Source organism: Aquila chrysaetos, chromosome 11 (genome assembly GCF_900496995.4).
Source record: "Aquila chrysaetos chrysaetos chromosome 11, bAquChr1.4, whole genome shotgun sequence".
NCBI classification, from domain to species: domain Eukaryota; kingdom Metazoa; phylum Chordata; class Aves; order Accipitriformes; family Accipitridae; genus Aquila; species Aquila chrysaetos.
Window position 1 is genome coordinate 22868720 of NC_044014.1, and position 25404 is coordinate 22894123.

At 40.7% G+C, this 25404-nt stretch overlaps 1 protein-coding gene across 9 annotated transcripts in view; it reads right to left on the minus strand.

Moving 5' to 3' along the window:
* GBF1 (golgi brefeldin A resistant guanine nucleotide exchange factor 1) overlaps positions 1 to 25404 on the minus strand; it is a 110652-nt gene that overhangs the window by 32820 nt on the left and 52428 nt on the right. For 3 of the 9 annotated variants that reach the window (XM_030029920.2, XM_030029919.2, XM_030029921.2), the window contains exons 4-10: positions 14627 to 14758; positions 9350 to 9468; positions 8607 to 8715; positions 8225 to 8285; positions 6440 to 6494; positions 4905 to 5003; positions 3530 to 3565 (exon numbers count right to left, since the gene is read on the minus strand). In XM_030029920.2, the coding sequence (XP_029885780.1) occupies positions 3530 to 3565; positions 4905 to 5003; positions 6440 to 6494; positions 8225 to 8285; positions 8607 to 8715; positions 9350 to 9468; positions 14627 to 14758 (611 nt within the window). The remainder of the gene's footprint in view (positions 1 to 3529; positions 3566 to 4904; positions 5004 to 6439; positions 6495 to 8224; positions 8286 to 8606; positions 8716 to 9349; positions 9469 to 14626; positions 14759 to 25404) is intronic. The other 6 variants (XM_041127247.1, XM_030029923.2, XM_030029926.2 and 3 more) reach the window with 4 other exon arrangements.

Consider the following 25404-nt stretch of genomic DNA (forward strand, 5'->3'; position numbering starts at 1 on the left):
TATCCCAGTGCAGTAAACCATTTGTGTAACTTTACTTTGCACCACAAATTCTATTTGTTTGATGACTAATCCCCAAGTTTTAGCTATGCTACAGTTTCCTCGTGCTTGTTAATTAACAACAGATTCAGAATTACTTTGCTCCTTGTTATTTCTTCCAAATTTTGTAGCAAGAATCTCCTTCTAAATGACAGCCTCTGACAAACACTTATGTGACAACAGCACAGCTAAAAATAAAATTTTGTAGATTTCAAAATGTTTTAAAATGCTTATGGATCACAATCCTTTCGTGTAAAAATTGTCAGCTCTCTCATCTTTCTTACACACTACTTCATAGGGCTATATAAAATGTGTTATCTTTCATTCTTGCCAGTTCCTAATGTTTCACCTCTATTAGTTTCCCTTTCCATTTAAAAAATCTCTCTGAGCCTTAAATATTACCAATAGTTTCATTCATTAAAGGCTTAAGCTGCTAATTAGACCATGTAGTTTTACTTTACTTACCAAATATTCTAGAAATAGCCATATTTATTTTTTCTCCCTTTTCAGTAACTTACAAAATAAAATCTGAAGACTTATGGTGCTGTGGTGGGTTGACTCTGGCTGGACGCCAGGTGCCCACCAAAGCTGCTTTATCACTCGCCCTCCTCAACTGGACAGGGGAGAGAAAATGTAACAAAAGGCTCGTGGGTTGAGATAAGGACAGGGAGAGATCACTCAGCAATTACCATCATGGGCAAAACAGACTCAACTTGTGGAAATTAGTTTAATTTATTACCCACCAAATCAGAGTAGGATAATGAGAAAATACAAACTAAATCTTAAAACACCTTCCCCTCCACCCCTCCGTCCTTCCCAGGCTTAACTTTACTCCTGAGTTCTTCACCTCCTCCCTGCCAGTGGCACAGCGGATGGGGAAATGGGGGTTGCGGTCAGTTCCTCACACATTGTTTCTGCTGCTCCTTCCTCCTCAGGAGGAGGACTCCTCACACTCTTCCCCTGCTCCAGCACAGGGTCCCTCCCACGGCAGACAGTTCTCCACGAACTTGTCCAACGTAAGTCCTTCCCACAGGCTGCAGTTCTTCATGAACTGCTCCAGCGTGGGTCCCCTGTGGGGTCACAAGTCCTGCCAGCAAACCTGCTCCAGCGTGGGCTCCTCTCTCCAGGGGTCCACAGGTCCTGCCAGGAGCCTGCTCCAGCACGGGCCTCCCATGGGGGCACAGCCTCCTTCGGGCATCCACCTGCTCTGGCGTGGGGTCCTTCACGAGCTGCAGGTGGATATCTGCTCTACTGTGGACCTCCATGGGCTGCAGGGGGACAGCCTGCCTCACCATGGTCTTCACCACATGCTGCTCCAGCGCCTGGAGCACCTCCTCCCCCTCCTTCACTGACCTGGGGGTCTGCAGAGTTGTTTCTTTCACATATTCTCACTCCTCTGTTCAGCTGCAGTTGTGCAGCAGTCTTCTTTTCCCCCTTCTTAAATCTGTTATCCCAGAGGCGCTACCACTGTCACTGATGGGCTTGGCCTCGGCCAGCGGCAGGTCCATCTTGGAGCCGGCTGGCATTGGCTCTGTTGGACATGGGGGAAGCTTCCAGCAGCTTCTCACAGAAGCCACCCCTGTAGCCCCCACCGCCCCCAACCTTGCCATGCAAACCCAATGCAGGTTCATTGTATAAAAATACTTAAAGTAGGAAGGAAATCTGGAAGCATTATGTGTTAAACCCAAGAAAGTCTGTTTCACATAGTTTCAAAGTAACAGACTTTGCTTCTAGCTACTATGTCCTGTTGCCATTATTTGCCAGGTAAAAAGTTACTTGCTAATAAAAATTGAGGGGCGGGGTGGGCAGCGGGGCACAAAGTTGAATCAGCAAAATGGAGCCAAGATATTGCTATGAGCTAACCATGTTGGTTCCACTCCTTTTACCCTCAGTTATGCTCCTGAGAAACAGGTAACTTTTGAACCATCCTATCAGAAGGTTCAAGGTGACAATTTAATTACTGTTTCTGATCTCCCCTTTCACACAACACCAAATACCATCTCAGCTCAACAGCAGCCCTTTCAAAAAAGCACTCTTCCTCAGACATAATACCCATTTTTAGTGATTGTCCTGTGCTTTGTATTACCTCCAAGATTCCACCTCTTGAGGTTTCTAAGACATATGCCCATCTGTCATCATTTTGATAAACCTGTGCCATCTTTCACAGACTGAGTCACAACAGCTTCACATGGGTGGGAAACCATTTAGTCAGGCAAGCAAAAATACTCAGTTGATTTTTAAAGAATCCCAAACATTTAAACAAAGTATAAAGCATTCAGATGAGAATCTAAGTTTATTTGGTGGTGGGTTGTTTTGGGTTTGGGGTTTTTTTGGGGGGGGGGGGGGGAAGCATGAGGGAAGAGAAGGTTGGTGGGGTCTTTTGGGTTTTGGGCAGTGGGTGGGGGTGTTGACAATTTAACAAGCAGGCAAGATTGCCCAGTAGGTCTTTTCCATCTCATACCATCCAGTATTCCACATTCTACACAAACAGGTATCTTTTTATTAGAATTACCTACTAGGATTACCTACGACTACCTCCCATATAATTTCCACCCCCCCCTTTTTTTTTCTTTTGCTATCTCATATAAATAAGAGATAGCAAATGACAATGACCGTTGCATAGCTTAAAAAAAAAAAATTGCAGAAGCTAACAGAAATGCTTAATAGAAATGTTTCACCAGTGTCAAGGGGCTATATGTTGTTTTAACAAACAAACTCTGAGTTTCGGAATTCTATAACAATACATGTATCAAAGGACAGCAAAGTGATATCTTTCATTTTGTATTGAATTAAAAGGTAACAATCCCATGACTTCTTACTTTTTATGTTAGTATAAAAATGTAACAAAAAACTTGCACAATTTGTCTTTGACTAAAGGAACTATTTCTAATGGTTGTTGCCATTGCCTTCAATACCAAGGCATTTCCTGATTTCACTAGAAAGCTTGGTTGCATTTTACCAGGCTGAGATTTTAAACCTAAGGTTGCATTCTTGACTAAATGCTGCAGGTAAATGGCATTTAATATATCATTAAAACATCCTGAATTTTAAACATCATCTAAAACTCTCCTTCCCTCTCCAATGCTCAGTGATATTATAGTTGCATTAGTTTTCTAATTATCGATGTCCTTCAGATTAGATTAAGCTTGTACTTCCACAGTAAATACATCTCAAGTTAGTATTTAAAAACCATTCTTTAGAAATCAGAGTAGAGAGGGAGCTCAGAGCTACTATTTGTTCATCTTGGAACTCAGTACAGATTCCATTACATTTATCTGAGTTACCTTTGCATAAAGAAACGTGTACACAAAATTGTAGAAGAAAAAAAAAAAAAAAAAAAAAAAAAATCACAAGACTCCAAATGCTTCCTTTGATAGATGAGGTTTTAACAATAAAACTCCAGCTAAGGTCTATGAAGGTGAAAAAAAATGTAACACTACAAGATTCTTTTTCAAAGGTCCATGAGATCTCATTTTTCTACAAGCCACCTTACCTGCACTCGTTTGTTTTTCCATAAGATACTGTAAGCCTCAAGAGAAAAGGGCAGGGGCCAATGATTAGTAACTAAAGTGATTATACTAAAACATGAGCTCATTGTAGATGCAGCATGGAACTGGTCAGCACACCAAGTAGCGTTCAAGACACAAAAGCATGCAGAGAGAACGCAGTCCATGATCCAAGTCCTGGAGACACCGATGCAGTCCAGTCATCTCACTTACCTACCTTCCTGTACTGCAAGAACTAATGAAGTTTATCTGGTGAAATTTATTTATGCATCTTAGGCAACTATGAACATAATCCACCCCCAAAATCTGTGAAAACTCAGATTTAGGTTCCTCCTGACTCCCACTGCAGAACCCAATATTTAGCTACAACATTTTCTACTGCAAAGGGAAACATTTCTTAGTCTTTTCTGTGCAACTTTGCATAAATCTGAGAGACTCCAGCTGCTGTCTTTCCAAACCATCCTGACCACAGACACAGGACAAAAGAATGGCAGGCGCATCTCTAAATGTTCTGTTCAGCTCCTTTTGGACCAAATAGTATTAATGGCAGACAAGAACCAAAGCTACATTAAGTTTATGAACTAACATGGAAAACTGAGAAGGGTCCCATCTAAGCTAGCTTCTCAGGGTTTCTATGATCATTCCAAAACCAACAATCTGCAGGCCTACAATATTTCTTTGTAAGTATTTTCTAGGGGAAGCAGCAGGGACTAACACATTTCATAATTCAGTCCAGCCCCACTCATCCCCCATTAGCAAATACTGTGCTGGGAACCATATTTAATTTCAGTGGAAACACAGCCAAGGATGTTGAAAATGTACAGCAGTCTCCTTCAAAAAAGCTTTAGAGAGCATTGAACTCTGTAGCCCTGTACCAAGTAACAAAGGTCAGAGATTCACCTTGAGTAAAACTGTTTAAGGCATGCTGGGTCAAGAGACTCCTCAGGTATGCTGCTACGTCTATAAACAAGATCAACAGCTAGGACACACAACACTTGAGCCTTCAGAGAGCAATCTACATTTTTTATGTTTCCTTTCTTCAGCTTTTCACTGTCATAGAGGACTCAAATCCTGCCCATGCCCTCCCACTCCCTTCTTTCAGAGGATGCCGTGATGGTGTCTTAGGTGACACTCACCAAGACACCGAAAGCTGCAGTAAAACAAGGGTCTCTCCCTCCCAAGCCTGCCCCAGCTGCAGCCACAACACTGCAAAGCAACCACTGCATGCATTGTCCCCAAAAGCCATGCTGTGTCAAATGAGTGGAGGGAGATTTGCTGCACACAATATAACTATCTCTCAGGTGGTGTTTACAAGAGAAGGAAGAGGGGAGTAAGGTAAGAAGGGAGAAGGGAGAGAGAGACCTTCAGGTTCTTAAAGAGCAATACCCTCTCTAATTGGTTCAGGGCTTTGGGCTGTTCCCCACTACTTAGCTCCAGTTTGTTGAGGAGACATGAAGAGATCTGTGAAAGATAGGCAAATGCATGGTTTAAACAAAGCAAAATAAACCCAAAGAGAAGAACAACCTGGCAGAGTGCAAGGCTGCAGGGCAGACTCCTGGCATGCACAGTGAAGACACAGTACAAGGTAGCCGCACAGATCAGACACAAGACAGAGCATCACTTAACTGAGCTGGGAGCAGCCATCACTTGATAAGGGTAGCCTTCCTGAATTCAAATTCACCTTCACATTACACCTTCTCTACACAGACCATGACAAATTCCAATACCTGCAGTACATTAGCCTGACCTCTTTTAGCTTTCCTTAGGCCAGCCTACCATCATCACAAATCTTGCCACTTTTTTCCCCACAGCAAGGGAAACAAGCAGTCATTAGGTTACTACACAAGTAAGGCCCCAAGCTAGTTTCAGATTCCTACAAGTAAGCATTCAGTCTCTCAAAACACTGCTATACTGGCTCTGAAATATACATTTACCCAATGTTGCCACTTTTTTCAACTCATTAAAAATAAAAACAGACTGGACGTTATAGTGTTATAAATAGTATATTCAGCATAAGTTCAAAGGTGGTTATTTCTTCTCTAGCACTCTTCTTCCCATCCTGTATCTTTACTGACATTCTTTATATGGAGTATAAATAATATATACGTATAGAAGTATATATGGAGTTCATCAAGTGGACCTCCCTCCACCTGAGAAATTATTACATTAATAACCATGTCAGGTTACATTTTTGATATTTGCCGTACTGAATCCAGCTGCTAAAAACCTCGCTGTACAGAGGGAGATGGTGGTGTTGAAAAAATCCGGAGCTTCCACCCTCAGAAAATTGTGCATTTAGGGAAAGGGAGAAAACGAACAGTCTGCTTTGATTTGGCTGCTAATAGAGATGGCATTGCCCATTTGAACTAAGGTTTTTGCTACAGAATGCTGCCCCTTCTAGAAGCCACCAAAGCTTTTCTACAATAGCCCAATTTCATGATGCTTTCATACTGTTTCACCAGCCTCAAAAAGTTTCCTGTCTACATAGGGAGAACTGGACAAATACATCCTCAGACCTGAGTATTAGACCTGTAGTGAATGAAGAAAGATGAGAAAGAGGCTGGAGAGAGAGCAGAAGACAGTAAATGATCAGACATCACCACCACCAGGTCCCATAACTTGCTGGGGTTTTCTAAGCCCACAACAGCTGATGGCTGTTCCCAGAATCCAGACTGACTCACTTAGGCAGTGGTATCATTAACAAGATTCACTACTGGACTACGGGGGCTTAATCCCAGAGAATTAATGAAGCTATGTCCATTTATGCGGTTAAACATGCTCTTTCAGTGAACTAGGGACTTGCAGGAATGAAGAACACAAGTGTGAAAACAAACAATATTGAGACGAGTGCAAGCCCGAGACAAGAGCAGAACAGCCAACACAGTGCTGAGTCTTACCTTCTTCATGTTCGTTCCCATATAGCTTTTAGGCTCCTCTTTAAACTGAGGCAATCTGAAAGACAAAAAACAAGCCAAAATACATATGCTTTCTTGGGTTAACAAGAGGAGGGAAAAAAATAGACTGGTCTTTCCAGTCATGCTGCAGATACTAGAAAATGAAAATTAGGTTTTCTCCACAAAAACAGAGGCTCTTAGTTTCTTTTCCTGTCAAAATCTGCTAAGGGGAAAAAAACAAGTATAGATGAGAGGTGCTTTGCATGCTATTACTGCTAATAGCAGTTTTGCTATATTGATTTTCATTGTTAATGCTCATGTAAGTACAGCTTCTTTTCCTTCAGTGTATGTTTTCAGCAGTGGACTAATTAGATTGGTTCAAAACAGGTTTCTCTGTTGCTGCTAAAAACAGCCGCTGAGCCAGAGCGTCATCCACACCAGGACTCTTGCAGTGTACATGTTATTACTAGTCATGGCAACCCTTTTCATTAACTTTGTAGAAACCCCAGCAGTTTTCCTCTATTCTGCATCATATAAACACAATTATGGTGCACAGTGGATCTAAGTTTAAGCTGAATGCTTTAAGCTAAGCAGTCCCTGTCTCAGAAGAAAAGGAGGTGGACTCTCTCACCTGTGCTAACAAATGAGAAATGCGTACAGCTCTACAACTCCACACACCCTGCTCTCCCTTCTGTTCCTTTACTACAGTTCTATCTTTGCTTGCTGAAAGGATAAAAGCCATGCAGCACAGCTTCGGCTGTTTCTTTTTCTGGAGAGCAAGATGGCCAAACCACCCCTGCAGTTGCTGTCTTTGCCTTGCTTCTCTATCCCCATGTCCACAGGGACAGATGGTGGTGGTGTCTCCAAGCCTTATCAAGGTGGACAGAGGAGAGGATACGCAATAAGTAATGAATAAGCACTAAGTAAAATTCACATATGTATTTGGAGAAAAAGTAATGGAGTCTCTCCTCCTTGGAGAGATTGATTCCGACTCTGCCCCACATTCATCCAGTGCACTGTATGACACAGGGTGCACAGAGGAAAAAAAAAAAAAACCACAACTGAGATCCCACTGGAATTGAATGTGACAACAGGGAAAAAAAAAAAAAAATATTATGAGAGCTGTGTTTCACAAGCTGTCAGTTTTACTACAATCTTTTCCTACTAAAAGTATTTCTATATCTGCATATTTCCTTTTTACAATAACCAGAGAAAGTCTATGATTACTTCACTATCTGGAGAAACAGTTTTGAAGTTAAATAACTTACTTGAGTTTAAAAGAAGTAATGTTAATTACCTGAAGGGTGCTGAAAAGGGCAGAACATTTGTCCAAGACATATGATCTCAAAAGTCTCAAATTCTCTTTGACATGTGAGGTCAAAGCTCTCAGCTTGAAATCAACATGTGGCTATTCAATACTATTTCTATTCTCTCTCCTGAAGAGCGCTATATTTTTTAGAGCACTTTTTTTTTTTTTTTTTTTTTTTTTTGGAGTGAAGTTTGCATTCTCTGTCCTCAAACTGGTTTCCTGTCCTAAAGCTCTTCATTACTTGGCTGTCCATCTTTCCTCCAAGGACACCTTAAACCAGGCAACCTTCCCCACCTCTGTCTCCCTGCAGTCTGACAGGGTCAGCCCAAGAGAAAAGTGCCAAATCCTTCATCCCCTTCCACCTCTAAATAATGACCATTTTGGATGATTTTTCTGAGGGCCCTTAAGTGGAAGTGTGGAATCTTTCTGTCCTTAGAGGGCCATCTCAACGATGCTGAGGCAAACACAAGCAGGTTTACCTTGTGAAGAGCAGCTGCACCATGTCGACCAGAGTGTGCTCTGCAGATTTTCTCAATAACTCTGTGAAGACAAAAACAAATAACACAGGTGTCATTACTCAGTGTGATATTATCAAGAGGCTTCTTCAAGCAGACTCCCCTCCGAGCCTTGTTTACAGAGATTACGGCAAATTTATTAAAACCAGCTCCAACACCGCATTACTGCAAATGGGCATATAATCACAAGATGGCGCCACAAAGCTGGGGAAAAAGAGCAGTCAAAAGTTGTACAGTGAACTCCTAACACATTTTCCATGAAGTTGTAGAAAGACACAGTAATAGAACTAGTTAATGCTGAGGAAACCCCATCATTTCTTAACTGCAGAAGTATGAACAAACGTACCACTGAGTCTCATTTCAAAGCATATGCGGAAACAGGACTGCATGATCTCACACACAGATTCATTGGTAAGGTGGGCTCCCACTGGAGTAAGCAGCAAGGTCCTCAAAACCTGCAAAGAACAGTACATGTATGTCTCATAGTACAATGACACCCGCATGCATTTCCAAGAGAAGGTTAACATTGTCTTCCTCAAGAAGAACTGCCATGAGCAGAAAACCTAAGGGTTTTCCAGGAGTCATTTCAAACTGAACACTACGCTCAAGAAACAGACAGATTAGGAGACAAGAATGATCTCCTGCCCCACTTCTAAAAGAGGCCTGATATGCTTCATGCTACCCAATATTTAAGTTCAGTAACTAGCTATCTGCTCAAAAGTACATAGACTGAAGAAGTGTGTAGTTCATAGGTCTGTCTCTACAAAGAATTTTTCTCAAAAATAAGTTTGAGAGCTCCATATGCTTAATTTACCCCTCACTAACACAGACCATGCACAAGGCAGGATTATCAACACTACCACATTATCAAGCCCTTAATTTAAAAATCATTTCATTTAAGCTTTTAATTATTTTCATTTGGAAAAGCTTTTACCACAGGTATATATGAGCCGTCTGTTTAAAAATAAAGTCTGTCACTAAGCTCCTACAGAGTCAAAACATTGCTCCCTCCTCTTCATCTCCATGTAACAGGATATGTTCCACAACAGGCAGCAACCATTATTGTAATTACCATTTCTCTCCACTTACCTGTAGGATTTTCATCAAGACAACCTCATCGCTCGCATGATCCGTGCCCACAAATCGGGCATGAGTGACAGCATCTGCCATGTTCTCCATCCCCTCTGCTGTGCCCTCATGGCTGGGATCTGATTAACAGAATAAAAATACATGACACGGAAAGGCTACCTACACCCTACCACCTCTGTGGGGAGACATCTACACAGAGATACTTTGTTGCCATCTGCTTCCTTAATTTGTGTGACTCGACTGAGTGACCCTATGAGAGCAAACTCACCTCCCAGAAACAGAAAGTTTTTAAAACTGGGAGCTTTCAGAAAGACTTTATCAAGAGTCTATTTACATTTGCAAAAAGATCTAACCTAACAAAGAAAAGAATTACAATTCAGTTGTTACTGGCACTGTATGTTTTTAGATGTTAATTTGTAAGACTCTGTTCTGTTCCCTACAATATAGCACAATCAGCAGTTAAATGTATTCAGTTCCTCCTTGGGAATGAAGAGAAAACAGCTCTTAAACCTAGGGAACCTCAAATTTACTCCCAGAAGGAGAAAATGCCAAACAGGTTCCACTAGATTGAGAAGGAAAAATTATCTCTTGTTCTACATCCCTCCCAAGGAATAGGAGCTGGGGAAGGAATGGACCAGTAGCTTTCCCCAGAGAAAACAGCAGACAGACACAATCACAGTTTAGATATCAGAGTTGCAGGCCTCCCGTTTCAATCATTCATCAAGGCTCCTTCTCCCCGTTTCAGTCTTTTGTAGCTACAAACAATGGTGCAGTTGAGAGAATGTTTAGGACGAGATTGTTTCTAGTAACCGTATCTTGTGCCACATTACAGTGGCTTCAGAAAAGCTGCCTCCGGCTTTGATTTCATTCTCACTTAAACAATACAGCACTGGGCAAGAATCTTGTTACCTTCCTACCTAAACAGTCATTAGGAAAGAAAGGATACAACCTAAACACTAGTTAATACCTCATTAATTGGCAATGGGGCCTCTTGAACTCCAGTAAGAATGAAGCTGACAGAAGAACCAAGCAAGACCTTGCATACTTCACAGAGCAGCTTTGCAGACTCCCTCTGACTTCAGTTGTGTTCACACCTAGGAAGAGCTAAGCCCTACGCATTAAAGAAAGCTGCCCTTATTGTGGTCCAAACAGAGCGGCTCCACCACGCTGTGGGGGTTCTGAGGGGCTGCAGGATAAGAAACTTGTCATAGTTGCACAAAACTGAAATGGCATCAGTGTGCTTCAGAATCCCATAAATGTGCATAGGAACAGCACTTCACCTTTGCTATCTCTTACACATCCCTAGTAAGAGCGGAGCTTGCCTACTTTTGACATAGCTCTCTCTCACACAAACACACACACACACACACACACAAAAATTGCATAGCTGAGAGCTAGTTCCTCTCCTGGTTTGCTAGTTAAACTCACTGAGCTATCAAGGAGACTATTTTAAGACCAATCGGTCATTTTTTACCTGCTTCAGCAGCAGCACTCAACAGGACACCAAACTCTGATACTGGGAAGCATTAAATAAGAGGCTGGCTGTCAAAGGCAGTTCCCTGTGTACCTTCAATGACGGCTTACAATCAAGTTAGAAGCCACCACTCTTCTACCAGAGGCAATAAAATCAGCCATATATTGGTGTCCCATGCACTCTTATTCACAAATGGAAAAAATAGCTTAAACCACCAATGGTGATGCAGGATCATTCTAAATTGCCTCAATTAAATCAGGCAAAGACCAGTGGTGTTACAGTTCCAGTACCTACGTTAGCATTGCTGTTAACCAACCTCAACAACTACAGTGGAAAGCAGCTAAGTGGGCATCAAGAGGAAAAAGCCACTTGCTGCAGAAAAGGCTCCCATAGTCAGAACACTCAGATTCACTTCACTGTCACCATTTCCAGTAGGTATGAGTTGCTCTAGGCTTAGGGATACATTTAGTCATAGTTATGGATAAACGGTCTGCGTGAAAAGGAAATGCAAGCAAGTTGTGCATATGCTTCTTTAACAGATCTACGACTACTGCTTTGCTGTCCTAGCCCCTACCTTCAACACTAATAAACACACCTCTCTCCCAACACATATCACGCCTGACTACTTCAGTCCTGGCTCCCTGGAACAGCTCTACAAATTCAGGTCAATTTATAAAGCCTCTTGAGTTCAATTAAAAGCACAGATACTTCTACTTTGCAGAAACAAGATACAGAAAAGATCAACCCGCTTCTTTGTTCCCTTGTGAGAAAACAGTGCAGAAAGATGTGTCAATGCCTGCTCAGAATCACTAACAAGAACAAGTTTGTGTGAAGCAAAGTATCAGTTTGAAAATTGCCACCTACAATGCAAAAATCTGAAGACCCCATCTAGACATACACATTTCATATCAGGTGTAATCTCACAACAGGTGAGCAAAAGAACAAGAAGAAAGCAGACAATCCAGGCTCTCAACCATCAGGGAAATCCAGGAAAGCCAGAAGCCTGCTCAGTAACACCTTTAATGGAACTAAAATAAATCACTAAGGAGACAGAGGAGGTAGAGGGGAGAACAAGCTTTGAACTCCCCAAACAGCAAGTCCTCTCGCTGGAAGCTGAGCAACAGCTACTCACTTACAGATACGTAGTTTTCAGGAACACCAGGGAAAGTTAACTTTAGAAATGGAGCCAGAAGCTGCTGTGGACACACTGTGATAATAAAAAGAGCACATACCTTTTCTGAGGAAAATACAAAAACTACAATTCTGAAATTCAGCCACTAGTCTTCCTATAGCTAAGGTTTGAGCTCATCAAAAAGGCTGACAGCTAGCTAGTTAGTGCAAAACTGCTGAGTAAGGAAATAACTAATCTGAGGGATAAAATCAATGGGACTTTTAGTATTGTCACACAGTTTTCTTGTACTTTAAAAATTATTATGTAATTTATCGACTGTAACTCTTGAAACAGTAGTACTTATTTCAGAGCAGAGGATAGTCTCTGTAAGGCTAACTATTCCTACTAAAACAAACGCATGGTGGATATCAAGTAATTTTATCTAACTGAGCTGTGATTGCACGCTATACCATTAGTGAACTGCTGCTTCCAACAATCCCGGAACAGATCTTTGCAACTCAGACTACTAGAGATCAGAAGTCTCAAAGGTTACTCAAGAATTATTTTTTTCTAACTGGTTTTAAAACATATCCCTCAGCAATACTGGCCTGAAAAGGAGACAGATAACCACCTGCTGACATGTGACAGAATACGAAAAACAGTGAGATGGCATGAGGATTAGTAATGAAATGCTTTGGAAATAGGAAAAGAAAGCCATTTTAAAGAAATAATTATGAGAGGAGTTTGGCTCTTTCACTGCCCACTAGTTTTCAACCCAGTGTGTACAGCAAAAGCGATCCACTCACAGAACGGACAAGCTAATGATAAAAGTGCTGGTTTCACCTGTCAATTACACAGCCCTGAAATGCACCATAAATATCAGCCACACTGAAATTTCCCCACTATGGTTATGCTGGAGTCCTTCCTTCCTTGTTCCATACGGTTTGAAACAGATTCATATATTAAGGGTGGTTTTAAGCTTTTCCTATCTTTAGGCAAACAGTCTTTAGGCTACCTTTAGTCTTACATTACAAAGAGAAATAAATGCCCAAAAAGCTTTAATTTAACAACACAACCCTAGCCAGGTGTTTAGTCAGCACCACTAATCCCAGCCTCACTGGTATCTGGAGCAGCACAAAGGACAAGGCTGCTGTGAATGTCACCTGAAGCAGCAATGGAGGTCTTAGATTACAGGTTCTGCTCCACAACAAAAGCCAGGCAGACGGTCTTTTCCACTGTCTACTACAAAGACACATGCTCACCAACAGTTACAGGGATGCGCCCTTGCTGGAGTGACCTAATTAATATTCTAAATAACAAGGAGCTAGAGAAAGACTATAAATTCTTAACCACATTTTTTTCCTGTTTCTGCCTGAAATCAAGTATTTGTAGTCAGTTGCCTGTGCAGACATTTGCCTGGACATGTGGTACCAGCCTGATGTTCTGATCCCACCCAGACCATAAAAGCCCAGAAGAGTCCATCCCTCATTTTATGGTGAAACTAACATATTTTGCATTATTGCTTAGTCCTTCAGAGGGACATGTTTTAGTGTCTTATTTATTAAGATTTCTTCTTTGTCCTATGAAGCAACATCAATATTGCATCATTTTAGTTATTTTGTACCACTGAATTATACCCAATACTGCCCACTAATTGATGTCTTGATAGACTAAATTACCATCAAACTCTTAAAAAATTTTTTTTCATGCAATTCCCCATTTTTGCTCATTTTAATTTTGGGTCTTTCCCACAGAAGTGGTCTGCATCTACCTCAAGCCCTTTCTTTCTCTAACTTCCCTCATGCTAACTCCGAAGCACAAAATATTTAAAACAACAGTGCCAAAAATTCAACAGAGTTCACTTAAAATGTAAGGGAGGAAACGAACTGAGAAATCTGAACCTGGGGCAGAGGAAGACAGGTACAATAATTTTCTCCAAGTGAGACTACATATAAACAAACATGAGTAACAAGTTTTGTAATTCGCACAGGTATGACCAGAAAGTACTACCAGAATTTACACAGAAAAATCAAGCACCACTAACAACAGGATGACACATTGAAGGGAGAGAGAAAGCCAGCTAATGAGTTACTACAAGCCAGCTGAGCCATGGGAACTGACCACATGCACATTATTAGTCTTTCACAAATATAAAGGAGAATGAGCACATTTGAAAATCCGGGCAACGGCAAAACTGTCTCTGCCATGACAATTCTGACAAGTGAAGAGTACTGGCACACCACTGGACAGGGTCTGGGACAAGGCAAAAAAACCATCCTCACTCTAGAGCAAAAATATTAGTCCACAAAACTAAATAATCCTACTGTGTTTCTGTATATTACAACAATGTAATCCAAGCTGGTATTCTCCCCTCCCTGGCCCTTTTGCTCAGATTGCACTAAAAAGCAGTTGGTGACCACTGCAGTCCAGTAGCAGGCCATAAGCACATGCAGCAGTCAGGGCAGACTAGAAGCTTTGGCTTTGTTTCCAGCCATTGCTGTAGTGCCATGAAAGACCAGCAGGTATGATATTAAGAAACTGCAGATGCCTATTTTTGCAGCATTAATGACAATTTTCTTATTTCCCCAATCTCCTCATTAAGACTGCAAGCATGCATCCTGGCCAAAGACATGTCTCAAGGAGATGCATTTGGCTGGCATTTTGGTAAATCCCAGGAAGCCACAAGACATACCTATTAGTGCATATGAGAGGAACTTATTCACAGAGGTGAGGGCCAATCCAGTTATGGGGCCTGTAGTGTCTTCAGAACGGATTACTTCCAGGAAAGGCCGAAGAAAGACATTGGGTTCAATTTCAGATAGTTCTGTTAAAATAAAAATAATTTGAGAGACATTAAATTAGACTTGATTCATTAGGATTCATTTTCTCTTTAAGAATCTACAGCAAGCTTAATCTTAGAGGAGAGAGATCTGCAATAGCTTAGTTTCAGAAGGCTAGTGGGAAGGTCAGTGTTGCTTTTAAATACGCGTGCGCGTATACGTATATATTTTTAAAAGCAACGGTTTGTGAAGCTCACTTTCTTATGATCTTCAAAACAGCTTGCTGGAACCTTCTAAAACAAATCCTAATTTAAGAACATTCTGTAAACACCACAGAGCCACTGCTGCCTACATTCATACCTTAATTAATTGGCAGATACAGTTGCATTTTCCTAATACTCCCGGAATTGTGTGATCACATGAACTATATAGACCCTGCCCCACCTTCCGCCACTTCTGTTAACATCCTACTACATATATAGCTTCACGCTAATCATATGCATGTACAAATGTACAACCAGGTTAGTTGGATCTCTTGCAGCTCTTTGCCCGAATACAACTTGCATTTCTGCAACCCTAGAAGTTTACTTGGCAAAGACAGGAAAAACCGACAAGATAAACATATTTAACAACTCTTCTGTCTTGTTCTCAGAATACCTGTATAAGCCTCTCAAACAAAGAAGAAAAAAAGGGCACTTTTCTCTACTTGCTGCTTTGGACAGCAAGTATCCTCTCTAAAGCTGCAATGCAAGAAGGCAGATGCACTGAGCTGTTGAGCTGGAGAAAGAACAACTAACGAGCTTCCTAAACTTTTCAAGATGATCAATGGAAGCTTTAGGCATTAAAAAAAAAATAAATAAATACAGAAAAGAATAGCCAGAACTAGGGAAAGTGACACACCCTTACCCAACCAAACCAAAAACCAAAACCGACCAAACAAAAACCACAAGGAATCAAGATAAGAGGAGTTCTGATGAGGATTTAGGAGAAAAGGCATTAAAAAGCAGGTGAAGGCTACCATAATACAGCCAATGCTGCAAAGAAGAGTGTATTAAAAGTAACTTGGATAATCCTGAGACCAGAAATACTTAAGTACAAACCCTTGGCTCAACTTGCTGAAACCTACATTTTATTCCTAATAAAAGTTAACAAGTCTAATGGCTAATAACATCACAGGAACACTGGCATTTATATTCTTGATGATCCAATATTGCACTTATCTGTCATGTGAGCTTCTTTGAGGCAGGGGGGAAAAAAGCCCGTAATTCCTGAATCCTTAGACAAGCTGCTGCTTTTCTATCTACCGAATCCAAACCATCCTGATTCTAAGATAAGTGAAATTCCATTTTATCATAGTTCCTATTGAAAAACCTTAAGTATCAAAGTAAAAAGCCTATCAGAAAGCACATTAACATAATGTGATAAATTCCTGTGAGGAAGCAAAGGAGGAAGAATAATGCAGGGGTTTTTGTTTTAAATAGTTAACAACATGGAGAACAACATTAAAGTGCAATAGTTTTGCTGTTAACTAAAGCAAAACTGCAATTAAAAAAAAAGATCTTTGGGAATCATGACGCAGTCTCTTACCTTTCAGCCACCAGTTCAAATCAGGCCAACACAACTAACTTGTGAGAGGTTAAAAGGAATGTGATGATTCAATCTTTTTGGCTTAAGAACAACTCCCCCAGTTTGTCAGATGGTGTGACATTACAATTGTGTCACCTCTCAATAGCTCATGGAAATGCAGAGGATCATAAGACATGCTTTCATCAATGTTTATTTAAGTGTGCTTTATAGAACACTTGTCTGGTTACAAGCACTTGGACGACATTAAATATAGTAAGACTACTAGGGATCAACACCCAAACTCTTCTTCCCCAAAACTGATCCTTTCTATAGAATGGTCAACACCATCATAATCCTGTCAGTTCATCCAGCCTCCTTCAATCCAGTGGGCCCCAGGATGGAAAAGCTGCACCTTGATTAGTAAGAAAAATGGGACTTCAGCAGACATACATAGCTGCACAGGTGGAATGAGATGACGAAGACAAACTTCCTAGCAGAGGATACATAGGTTACCACACTCTCCATTAATCCATTTTTGGGACAACAAATAGACTTTTTCTTTACAATAGTGGGGGGAGTTTCATTTTTTTCTTTCAATTAAAGTTGTGAATCTTGATGTAGTTAAAGAGTAGATTCCCCTGCAGTCTAACTGAAATTCCCAACTTACATGAAGATCACAAAACGGCTTTTCATAATTAGGATTTAACTTAGGAACATACTGTTGATTACACAGCAACTCTGGCCAGCTTCCCTGATATTCAGAGACTCTAGCTTTTATGGTAACACAGCAGTTTACATTAAGCTCTCTGAAAGTGACTGTGTACACTGTAAAACTGTTTCAGACTGTATAGTTGGTGCTGCGTTATTGAAAAAAATTTTAAAAATATACTAAACAAGAAGAGAGTATTTTTAGTGCAAGACTTACCCACTAAAGGACTACTGTCTGAAAGATCTAAATTTCAGTGAAACACCAATCACATGGCTAATTATTTGCATCTGAGGAGTATTCACTTGATTATGACAATGAGCTCTTCTTACCAGCAGCATTTGCAGGCATTGAGGACTTACAGGGGTCACAAGCTCCCTTTTCAAAGCAGAACTCAATCTCAGCAGCAGTGCTTGCTTCAATAGGAAGACTGGGAGCACAGAAAAACACTCATGCTGTAGCTATTCTTGCTATATCCTGTCTTGAAGAAGATTACCCTTGTTGGCTGAAGTATCAGTTCAGCATCTGAAAGTGGCACTAAAGCTACTTGGAAGTTTTTAACCATGTAAAACTTTTGCAAACAAGTCACTAAGTCAAAGATCAATCCTATTCTTTTAACTCAATCCTGTTGAGCTCAGTGAAGTTAGTTCAGAAGCTCCCTCCCTGAAAGGTTTTCATAGCCTTATATAGTGAACATGGCAGTGTCCAGAACCAACCTGCCAGCCCCTTCAGATCAATAACTACAACTGCAAGGTGCACTCTGTGCTAGCTTCTACTATCAGAGCTCAAGTTTAATCTAGAGCACAGAAGAGTAGGAACTGAATAACACTCTTTTCACAATACTTTGGTAAGGTAGGACCATAGTCTTTAAAGGAAATTGTTCTGCCCAGCGAGTTAAAACATGATGAAAGAGACCCTACATAAAGTCTTGATCTTTTTTGGCACCTAACCATAAAAGCAATGCTATGCTCTCCTGAAAATATCCAAGAACCTCAGAAAGGGCAGTAAAATCAATTATAACTTTAATAATTCCTTTGCCAAAATAAAGGCTATATAAACTAAATACTGCTTGAACTTTTATAAAGGTTTCCCAAAAAAGTGTCTCTGATTTTTCAACACTCTGGTTCTTGCTCTGCCAGATTCAGGTTCAGGCACTACAAGTGAGGAAACCATAACCAGTAAGAGACTTGAGAATTGCTGAGAGACATTTCTCCAAGCATATTTCCTAGCAAGAGACAATTCTCAGTGTTTGAACTAGAAAACAAGGGATGGTTCTGTGCTTAGATAACTACTTTCAACTCTGGGGAAAAGACAAACAAACAAAAAACCCACCCCAAAACCCACCAGCCCTGCAAGCATGACCTCAGCCTAGGGTATTACAAGAAAAACTGAGTAAGTGTCCACAAGGAGATCAAAACTTCACTGGGGATTCCTACAAGCAGCCTTCCTTTTCAATCTACTCAAAGCTAGGGAAAATTATACTAAAACATGATATTGTCTTACATGAAAAGCCTGGGCTGCTTTGGGGACCAGCTGGAAAGCACTTACCATTCTTTTCACACAGGTCCCTTCAACGAAATTTCAGGGAAGCAAACAAAGACCAGCACCGGACTACATCCAGAAATGCTCAGCTAGCCCAAAGCAGTGCATGGAGATTGAGAAGAAGGGAAAAAATATTTTAAGTAGCGTATCAGAAAGCCAACTCTTCAGGCTGGCAATTTTAATATGAGGATGGAATTCCTATGAGACCACAGTGCTTTCCTTCATTCATCCTATGGATTATTTGCGCTTAGACACACATGTCTATAAGACACACATGTCTATAAAGATAATTTAAACAACTAATTCATGTTTAAGCACCTAACTCCCATTTCAGCAATCCTATCCAGCCATTCTGGCACTTCAGCAAACAAGCTGCATCGGACATCCGGCGTCCCTTTCTCCTGAAGTACAGGAGTAGGTCCCCCTTGGAAGAGGTTTCTTATTGTTAGCACACTGTTGGCACATTCCTGATCTAAAATGCTCACATAAGCTGCTTTCTCTGGCAGTTCAACTCTTCACTCCTGAATGACTCTTATCAGGATCGGCTATGCGTTCCGAATCAGAGTAAATGAACGAGAAAAAATTGTTTATGACAAGTTATTTCAACATCATTTGTCCCCAGGACAGGCAACTGCAACCCAAACCACATGACCTGGACTCCTCTTATGCAGCAGCTGTTGGCCTTTGACGCCCAGCCTTCAGAAAGGCTGTCTCGATTGTATCCCACGCACCTCTCCAATGCAGACGAGCTCAGACAAGAGCAATGCTTCAAGCATGTGCTATTACGTTCTCTGCTTACGTAACAAACCGTACAACAAACAGGCATTCTCTTATCTTCTTAAGGTGAGAAAAAGACAAAGATAACACTGTAACGGAGCAGAAATCCAGCTCTTCAGGACTCCTGCCTAGGAGCTCAATGAGTTTATGCCACAGAAAATTGAGGTACCAGCAAGTGCTTCCTGGTTCACCCTCAAAAACACTTTCTGCAAACACTGCCTTTCTGGCCTATGTGACTTTATATGCACTTTATTCTCAGTTCACCCTCCAAACACCAAAACATTTCGTCTTTCTATCCAAGGGTGAGAAGTCCCTGCAGTCTCTCTCAGCAAGTTAGAGAGAAGAAAAGTTACAAGGAAAAAAGACAGAATTGTACTTGCCTTTTAAAACTATCTAAAAGTACTGAGTAGCCATACTCTTCAGATTTTCAAAAACATTTCTGAAGTCTTAACTACTGGAATAAGTACTGGCTTAATCTCACCCAGATCAAAATGCAGAATCACAGGGAAAGGAGAAACTCCTTTTGAGTTAGTCCTGTGATTATGTTGGTTAATTTAGAGATTAACAAATCTAGCAAATGGAACTACAGTAACCTTTTCCTCTAAAAATTTGCAGAGCTTGAATTTGCTTTACATAGACTCAGTTAGGTAACAGCCACAGAACAGTATATGCGTATTGGTTCTAGGTCCCTTGGCAAAACTACAATTTCAGCAGCTCTACAGGTGATGAGCTGAGGAGGCGCATGTTTCACCACTCCAAAAACAAATTCTCCAGACTGACTGGAACACATGCCACCCTGCAGCTGCAATGAAAGACACGCCCCGACTTCTTCTAGCTAGGAAGCTTAGTCCAACATTTAACTCCAGTTCACTAACAGCCAATTAATATAGGGTAACAAGTGTAAAAAAGCTACGCTAGATGATCCACATTCATTTTTTCCTGAATGTATGTTCCCCTGCACACAGCCCTGGTACAGTCAAGGTTTCAAGTGAAAAGAATCCTCTGCTGTCTCTTCCCTCAAGGGGTATTTTTGCTGTTGTTTTGGTCTTGTTTTTCTTGCAAGGTCTAGACCAGCCCTTGCAGCATGGTGCAATGTGTAGCACATTTCTGGAGATTTTCTTATCTGAAATGAGAACAGATTGCTACTTACGTAGTCTGACCTAGCAGCTAATGTGACCAGAGAAATCTCTAGTCCTACTTCCTGAAAATAATGATGGCAATGTCCACTAAACTTGATAAGTAAGAGGTCATCAAAAAGAGTAGCCACCTGACATTCCTTACAGGTTCCTCAAAATATCACTTGTCTTATCCCAATCTAAGCTCTTAACAGATGAAGAGAACTGGATTCTGACAGCTAAGGAGAAGCTGAGGAGCCAGGAGCCTACATCCTAGTTTCCAGAATGCATAAATCCTGCAAGCTGTTTTAAAAGGCTGCTGGGATTGTACAAGACAGCATACAAGCTCACTGTGGGGATGTGTGGAAGCAAGCTTTGTGTATCTCTGAAATCAATACTTCACTATAGTAAGTGTTACCAAAAGCTTTATATATGATAGAAGTAAACATAGGCCCAAAATTAAGGATATTCAAGCCAATGAAGGAGAAGTGAGAATTAACTGCGATCTTTTTCAGTATGCCTATAAAATATACTCTTCAAAGCTAATTCCCTGTGAATTAAAGTGGTCATGCAGGGGCCCAGGCCCACCATATCAAGAGGGAAACAGTGCCATTCACAGCCGCACATGAATGGAAGGCTAGAACTACAAATGCATTTTGACAGGGGGAACCCAGAGCTGTCAAGCCTGTTCTGTTTGCCTAATTTCATTACAATGGCACAAATGCTTTCGTTTGTCACACTCCAGCTTCATGTGTTTATCTCCCTTTCATTAAACATGACTTTAACAAATGATTGTTCCATAGTGCCAAGATCTCAAGCGCCGCTCAGAATTGAGATTTCTATTTTGGAGAGGGATGACAGAATGCATACTGAGCATTTGATTCTTGATATCCTCTGATCAGGGCAGCATAAACTCAACTGAAATATTGTATGCTATCGGAATTATTTACATCTACCAGCAAAGCAGGAGCACTGACAGTCCCACCAGTGTTAGCCATTAGTTATCAGGGGTTTCATCTGATGCCATTCTTCAAATTCAGCTGTTCTGACTGCCCATTAAAATACCCTGGGCATTTTTTCATAAGCAGGTACTTGCTAGTGTATCTTCAGCCAAAATCACACTGAAAACTCCAGCTGTGTCTCCACTGTTATTCCAAGCACTTTTCACCCAGCCGTACTATTCTGTTCCAGAGGGAATGATATTATGAGAAGCAGAAGATACTCACTTCATCCACAAGGAAAACAAATGCCATCAACAGGAAGTATGGAGCTACACAAAGTGCAAGCTTTCATGGTTTCTATCCAGATGGACTTAAACTACAGACACCACTACTCACGCCTTGAAATTTTAATGCCAGTCATAGAGATTGCTGAGTGCAGAAAAAAAAAAATAAGTTGTTGGGATAGCAGCTTATTTCAAAAGTTAAAGTTGGTTAATTCTGCCCTTATTTCTTAGCACTGAGGAGACAGCAGAGATGGGAATAACTGCATCTCAACAAACTTTTTTCTGAGCTATGGTTGACACGTATTAGTCAGAGGTTATATTCAAAAGGCTCTGCTTCAAAACAAGAATAGCTCTTAAAGTGAACTGAGGGGTAATTTGGGATAGCAAGGTTGAAGGTCACCAGGAGAAGATCTTGCTACGAATGCTAGAGTATTTCTTCCCACCCTGTGACCTGAATGCCTCTGAAAGGACATGACTATTCTGATGAAAGGCAACAAATCAATTAACTCCACATAGTAAAAGCCTACTGTTTCCAAACTGGTCTCCCATCAGTGTGTTTATTGCCAGTGTGAACAGTAATATCCATCTACCTTTAAGTGTAATTTCAATGCTAATCCATCCTTGTTTTCTAGGAACACTTCCTCCTACGTCATACAAGAGGATAAGCACTAGACCAACACCTGATTACACTACCACATTCCAGAGAAAGATTAGATCAAGACCCATGGTTTGTAAAGCCACATATGCAAATTCAGAATTACTTAAATAAATTCTGATCTCTGTTACAGAGAGGCTGATTGCTCTCAGGGAAAGGAGATGGGGGAATACAGCTGACCTGAGCCTCTGATACGTTCTGGAATATACAACTACTTTTGTGGCTTTTTCAGACAGATGCAAGCTCTAAACTGTAAGTGCCAATTGTAATGGCACTTAATCCTATGCCAGAAAACTGAACTGCTCAATAGCTCTACAAAAACTGCTTTGAGATCCTATCCCTTTCTGAAGGCTTTTTTTCCTCCATGGGTGAAAGTTACTTAACATGAAGCTCTGAACAACTTCCAGGGAAATCAACCTTCCAATACACCTACAAGGAAAAAGTCCTTCAGTCAGCTAAATCGCAATGAGTTTCACAGGTAGTTGGAAGTTTAACATCTATTCTTTAAAAAAAAAAAAAAAAATAAAATAAAATAAAATCCCATGACAACAGGGTGAGTGAAATGCAGCTTCACCTTTTGTCTCTGTTTAGAACCAGCTGAAATTGTTTCAAAAGATTTCTTACAGAAAATCACCACGCAGATGACAACAGCCAGTTCTTGTGATGAACCTGCACCAGCTCTGAACTTCAGAACCCATGGGCATTCCTCTGATCCAATGACATTCAACTCTAAATGAAATTACTAAACCAAACTAAACCAAAGCAGAAAGCAGTCATCCCGTGAAAAATTCATCTGCCCTTGACCAAACACTGATAGTTATTGATCTTGCTGCTGTTGTGAATTAGGGCCAGGTTTCCCAAGGTTCCCTCCTAACATGAGAAAGAGAGCATGGCCACTCTAACAAGGCCAACTAGGCTAAATGAAACCTATGGGGAATTGCATTGCACACTGCCAAGTCCAGAGGATGGACTGATCCGTCCGTCTTACTGACAGCACAAGTTTGATGTATGTCAAGTTTAAGCACTCTTTTTCCTCTCTAAAAGAAATTGGCACATGTCGAAGGAAGAGCAATTAGGTTGTGACACTCTACAAAACTCTATTCAGTCACTGGACTTGCTTCACTGTGATACTTTACAAGTCTTGCACGGTACCAGGCCCAAACTAAGTAGGCAATTTAAAAGCCCAGGAGAAATTAAAACTTCTTCCCTGGTATTTTAAAGCACAGTAATTCTCCACAGCTTTGTGTGTCTACCACGCTATGAATGCGCTCTCATTGCAAATTCACCATGTTGTGAAAGGAAAGCTTCACTACTTCTAAGAGGCTGCAGAAAAAGATTACAGTTTTATCATCAATTAGCTGTCTGGATGTTACCCCATTCTGTTTACCCCTTCCTCAAGGGAAGCCCATGAGTGCCAAGGGGAAAAATTAAAACGAAATTGAAGAACAACAAATCCCAAACAAGCCAAGACATTTCTTGTGTTGCCAGAGAATCTAAAAAGCATCAGTGAGACAGACAAAATCCAAAGAATGAAATGAAGAAAAGCCTGATGGCCCAAGAGGAAAGAGAATCTTTTAATGACAAAAATCTCTCAAAGGTTTAATGTACCTTGCTGTTATGATTTACACAAATTCTTCTATCCAGCCTGAACTAATCTAGGAGACATTGTGTTTCACCACATTATTGCCAGAAAGTAAAATTCCCAAGTGCCAATGGCAAAACACAATTGCCCAGAGCTCAAGAACCAACACACTAAGTTACCACAGATGCAAAATGGGAACCTCAGGGAGAGCAGGGTGCAAAACATCATGGGAATATTAGTTTCAAACCTACAGGAGTGGAAAGAGAACAGAAGCAAAAGGGAGAAGAGACTGGCCTGGTAGCAGTCAATCCAACTGTTGCCTTAAGACATTGCAACAGTACAAACATTAAGCAACTTTTTTTTTCCCCACAGCAATAATTGAAGCAATCAGTAATCCGTGTACACACACACACACACAAGCAGAAATTCGGACTGCCTCTATTAAAAGGCAGCTCGATTCCTAGAATGATGAAAACAAGTGAATATTATGTTCTTGAGAATGGACTGGGGAAAGAAATTAATTTCTGCATACTGCTATGTGCTAGAGCGATCTACTGACACAAAGTGCTGATGGTACAGGAAGGGAAGCAAAAGCCTGAGATTTAACTCTAATTTACATTTTTTGCAACTGAAGAGATCTGTGAATGCAATGCAACTTCAGTGTGACCACCAAATAGGATGTATCTTAAGATGGGCATTGTGGAAAAAATATTACATCAGTCCTCAACTCCATTAAATACATTTTTTCCCATGTACTGGAATCATGCATCAGCTGTAAAACAATAAAATGTCCGTGAAGAATCAAAATGATCTAAAAATCTATGTGAAGAAATGAAGGGATTCCACACATTCATAAAAAGTTAGTTGCCCTTATTGCAGCCTGGACAGAGGAATACACAAGCAGTTACTTTCTCTGTGAGCTGGGAGCCTAAACATTATACTTCACCGTACCTGAACATGAAGACAGTAATTCAGCCTCCATTAACAAACTCCATTAATTACTAGGGTCAAAGCACCATACCAAAGGAAAGAGCAAAGTTCATTAACAGGTGAGAGGTAGAAAAGTATTTTTTGATTCTTATTCTGCCTGCGCCTCCAGACTCAGAGGATTTATATACTTGGTTAAATAGAAATTATTTGCCTTCAGCAGAAAAAAAGTACAGGTACTTTGGAATTATTCCTCTTCCAAGCAGCAAGACTTTGGTGCCATTTGGGGTTCAACCTGAACTAGCTGTTCCGCTGGCAGGAGATGATCTTTGTTGGCGAGGTCCCTAGCTGGCATGCTTAAACCAAAGCTAGGATTGCTTTGGTCAAGAAAACTTGCCAAGAATGCTTTTTTTCCTTACAGCCTGTAAGTTTAAATACTATTGATTTTGTTCCACTTGCACTGTCTGAAGAAGCTGATGTGACAGAAATTAAAGATTTTTAGGATTTTCAGATTTCACATTGTACTCTACCCAGTTCTATGAACTTATCCAGGATTTTGACATGATTTCTATCAGGACGTCTAAACAATGCTACA